This window comes from Phragmites australis, chromosome 14, assembly GCF_958298935.1.
Source record: "Phragmites australis chromosome 14, lpPhrAust1.1, whole genome shotgun sequence".
Lineage (NCBI taxonomy): Eukaryota > Viridiplantae > Streptophyta > Magnoliopsida > Poales > Poaceae > Phragmites > Phragmites australis.
In genome coordinates this window covers 23,949,569-23,954,013 of record NC_084934.1, presented here as the reverse complement: position 1 = coordinate 23,954,013, position 4,445 = coordinate 23,949,569, and the positions used below count along the sequence as shown (strand labels likewise).

General features: G+C 54.6%; 1 protein-coding gene across 2 annotated transcripts; it reads left to right on the top strand.

Annotated features, from left to right (window-relative positions):
* The first annotated feature begins 549 nt into the window (after positions 1-549).
* Positions 550-3,220, top strand: LOC133891403 (NAC transcription factor NAM-B2-like). 2 transcript variants are annotated; one of them, XM_062332120.1, is made up of 4 exons: positions 550-795; positions 909-1,143; positions 1,422-1,741; positions 1,873-3,220. In XM_062332120.1, the coding sequence occupies exons 2-4, from the start codon at positions 915-917 to the stop codon at positions 2,551-2,553; spliced, it is 1,230 nt and encodes a 409-aa protein (XP_062188104.1). In that variant the 5' UTR covers positions 550-795; positions 909-914; the 3' UTR covers positions 2,554-3,220. The 2 variants fall into 2 exon arrangements, with proteins under 2 accessions (XP_062188104.1, XP_062188103.1); XM_062332119.1 differs by having other exon boundaries at positions 551-836.
* The last annotated feature ends 1,225 nt before the right edge of the window (positions 3,221-4,445 follow it).

Below are 4,445 nucleotides of genomic sequence, written 5' to 3'. Positions count from 1 at the left end.
TCATATTTTTTTTCATGATTATTTACATAATATTTTAAATTTTGAGAGCAATAGAATACTGTATTTTTTTAAAAAAATAACCTATCACATGTTGAAAAGGCGACAGATTTATTTTTTAAAACATGCCGTCTAAAGTTGTTGAATTAGAAAAAATAAAAAATAAAAATAAAAAGCAGCACCCGTGCATCACATCGGATGAGAACTCGTGGGCCACGGCCCATGAAAGTGGATTTAGACGCGCGATTGTCGAAAAATATAACCCATTTATCTGAACACGCAAGCCGAAACGAGGCTGCGAGGGATCGTGCCCTAGCTCTACTGGGCTTGGTGATCGGCAGAACCCGGAAGCCGCAGCCGCCCGGCCCGCGCGCGCATAGGGCTAGAGGGGAAGGAACGAAACGAGTGGCCGAGGGGCGAGGGAGGGCTTCACGCTCACGGTCACGGCGCGCGGGCGCGGGCGCGGGCGCGGCCGGTGGCGCGCTGACACGCGATACGGGCGTCGGCGGCGTACGTGTCGAGCGGCGATGAGCCCACGGCTCCCGGTTCAACGGAGCCATATTTCTCGGGGCAATGCCCCTGGCACCTCCCACTCCGTCTCCAGCCGGATCTCTAGCTCCTCGCCACGGTTCCTGCAGGGGCCACGAAACCACCGAAATCCCAGCGCAGATCACTCGCCCGCCTGCTCAGCTGCTCCCAACCGACACCGCAACAAACCCCAGCTCTCCTCGTCGCTGTCTGTTCCTTCACACTAGAATCTCCTCCGCTTAAGAGCAGGACCCATCTATATATCCATCGGTAAGCAGTAGGCTAACTGCTTAGCAGCTAGGTTGCCCAAGGTACTGCTGTGCTTGTTATGTGTGCATATATATAGTCGGGTAGATCCATCTACTGATCTGGTATATTGATAGAGGGTGATGAGGTCCATGGAGAGCACGGACTCGTCGTCCGGCTCGGCGCCACCGCAGCAGCAGAAGAAGAAGCAGCCGGGCTCGGCGCCGGATCTCCCGCCGGGGTTCCGGTTCCACCCGACGGACGAGGAGCTGATCGTCCACTACCTCAAGAAGAAGGCCGCCACCGTGTCCCTCCCCACGACCATCATCGCCGAGGTCGACCTATACAAGTTCGACCCTTGGGAGCTCCCTGGTACGTAAGCGGTGCGATGTAAGAATCCGTACCAAATTGACTCATGAATGAATTAATTAATTCTCCTTACTCCTTCTATTATACAGTATCTAGTATACCGATTAAAATATTAGTTTAATACTATCCAAATGTTTTTCTTTAAAGATCCGGCAAGCCGCGGCTTCTATACACATTTTTTTCCAAGTAAAGTAGTAGTACTGCAGTACATCTAGCTAGCTGCATGCATGTCTATGTTACTATCGTTCTTGTGCGACTCATGCTGGCCATGGTTGGATCAGAGAAAGCGAGCTTCGGGGAGCACGAGTGGTACTTCTTCAGCCCGAGGGATCGCAAGTACCCGAACGGTGCACGGCCGAATCGGGCGGCGACGTCCGGGTACTGGAAGGCGACCGGCACCGACAAGCCCATCATGTCGTCGGGCGGCAGCCGCGAGAGGGTCGGGGTGAAGAAGGCGCTCGTGTTCTACCGCGGGAAGCCACCCAAGGGCCTCAAGACTAACTGGATCATGCACGAGTACCGTCTCACGGACGCGGCAAACTCCACCACCACCAGCCGCCCGCCGCTTGGCACCGGCGGAGGCAAGGCTACCTCTCTCAGGGTATGTATGCAACATTCTAAAGACTGGAATCCGATCTACTGATCTATGAGTCTATTAATCGTATATATGCATGTAACGAAATATTCACGCATAAGCTGGTGTGGTTGATCAAGCTCTAATTAGTGTCTCAGCTTGACGACTGGGTGTTGTGCCGCATCTACAAGAAGTGCAGCAAGCTTGGAGTCAGCGATCAGCAGAGAAGCTTGGAGTGCGAGGACTCTGTGGAGGACGCGGTGGCCGCGTACCCGCCGCATGCCGCGGCTGCCATGGCCGTCGCAGGCGGCGGAGGGGCGCATGGCGGAAACTACACTTCACTAGCCCATCACGACGGCCACGAGGACAACTTCCTGAACGGGCTGCTCACTGCAGAGGACGCCTGGCTCTCGGCAAGCGCCAGCTCCCTGAGCCAGCTAGCCGCGGCGGCGAGAGAGACGCCATCTGCCACCAAGCAGCTCCTCGCTCGCTCCTCTACTCCATTCAACTGGCTCGACGCGTCAGCAATTGCAATTCTTCCACCGGCCAAGAGGTTCCATGGGTATAGCAGGGACACCGCCACTGATGGCAGTATGTTCCTGTCTTCACCGGCGGAGAGGAACCAACTGGCTGCTGCTGCCGCTGGTGCCGTCGACACTGGCGCCAGCGGTGGCACTAATGCCATACCTACGTTCTTCAATCCTCTCGGCGTGCAAGGTGCGACTTACCATCACCATGCCATCCTCGGCACACCGCTGGCGCCGGAAGCAGCTGCCGGAGCCGCCACCAGCACTTTGAAGAATCCGTACCAGCTCTCCGGCGTGAACTGGAACCCGTGAATCAGTGATACCACATTGCATATGGGCATGCATTGATGCATGGCTGGCTTTTCGGGTAGTCAACATTACTAGCCAGTAGTCGTTGTAGTGGTAGTCTCATTCAGTGAGCACTCAGTACTAGCATGCACAGGACACTTGCATGCATATAGGCTGCATTGGGCATTGCCCTCAGGACCTCGTACTGGTAAGGACTAGCTAAGCAACCTAGCTAGCCTGGCCATATTTGAAACCAAAAAATAAAATCTAGCCAATACATAGATACGATTTTAGCTCCCTGCATCTATAGTTTGGAGACTAAGCATATAATAATTTTGTGTGTATGCAGTTGATGGCATCCTAGTCAGATAATTAACTGCTTTACTACGGTCATGTAATTAATAAGAAAAAAAAAGTAGGGCATGGTCATCGCATGCATGCAGATATATGGTTGATCCATATGCATGCATGTAAAATGTTCATACTAGCTAGTGATTACATACGTAATTACATATAGCATTCCCTAATTGAGCTGCAGTTGTATATACCATATTGCAATGGCTTATTAATTGCTAGCTAGATAACATGGCACATCATTATTACCTAGGCACCCTACATATGCATAAGCTAGCTAATCATTGGAATGTGTGTATATATAGAGGAGTTCTAAATGGCTAGACCATTTGCCCTATCCTGTCGTGCCATGTCACTTGCAACCGCAAACATCTGATCCTGAGAAGATGATGTCCGTCGCTCCGCTCGTAACAGAATCTCATGTCCATCTCCGTCTCCGCTGCTCGACCGATCCGTGTCCACCGATCAACGACCAGCTTCCTTTTGCAGTTATGGGGAGGGGAGCCAGCTGCTCCAGCCGCGATCGGTACGGGCGACAACCGCGCCTGACGGTTTCCCGCGCGGCCGTCGCTAGCGCTCACCCGCCGAGAAAGAGCAAGATGGCGTCCGCGCGCGCACCCGCGCGGCGTTGGCAATGGCATGCTGGCAGTCGATCTGGCTCTGGCATGGCGCGCGAGACGACCCTGCCGGCGTGGCCCGTCGGGCGCGCGCCGCGGCAACGACGAGGAGGTGGGGGAGGGGGAGGGGGAGGGAAAGGAAGTTAGGCTTAGCCGGAAAGCAGTTCGGCGGCCTCTTCCTCCGCGCGCGGAGCCATAGATCGAACGGCCCCAGAGCACGCGCTCGAAACGTCGGCGCGCCGGGCGGGGCGGCAGCGCGGCTCGGCTCGGCGCCTTTCGGCCCTGTCGCCTCTCGCGTTCCCCGAATTGGATAGTTTTGGTGATGCGCATAATTAACGCCCGGCCGCGCGGTTCCTAATCTTCTTATCTCCAGTGCCTGGCCCCACAGGCCGTGTGTGGCTAGCAGCGGTCGGCTGCGCGCGCGCGCGCGCTACGCGTCGCCACGCTATTCGCATGGAGAGCTGGTGACTTTTACCCCGCGCGCCTTCAACTCGCGTGGCTGCGTCTTGTGGTTCGTCCGCGCGCTAGGTGTTGCGATGCGATTGCGGTAACATCCACCGAGTGCGCCTGATTGGCTGAGAGCAAGTAAACCATGGTATAGCTCGCGACACATCAACGTCGATGTCAGCACGAGGGTCTAGTCAGACAGGGAGATCAGGGGAATTGATGCCGAGATTTTTATCGCGGGATACGCCCGTGAGATAAGGACAAGTTAAACAAAGCTTACTTTGTGGCGCCTCTGGTGTAAACAAAGTTTGCTACGCTATCAGTGTCGGCTTCATAAACTCTGTGTGGATCTTTATCTGCCTCGGGGACTAATGTTACGACTTGTTAAAGCATAACTAAAGGTTACGTGTTGGATCCACACACGCAGTGCCAGCACGATGACGTACGACGTAGCTTTTGAGCCAGCAGTGGTACAAATATCCTGGCGGTGCGGTAACG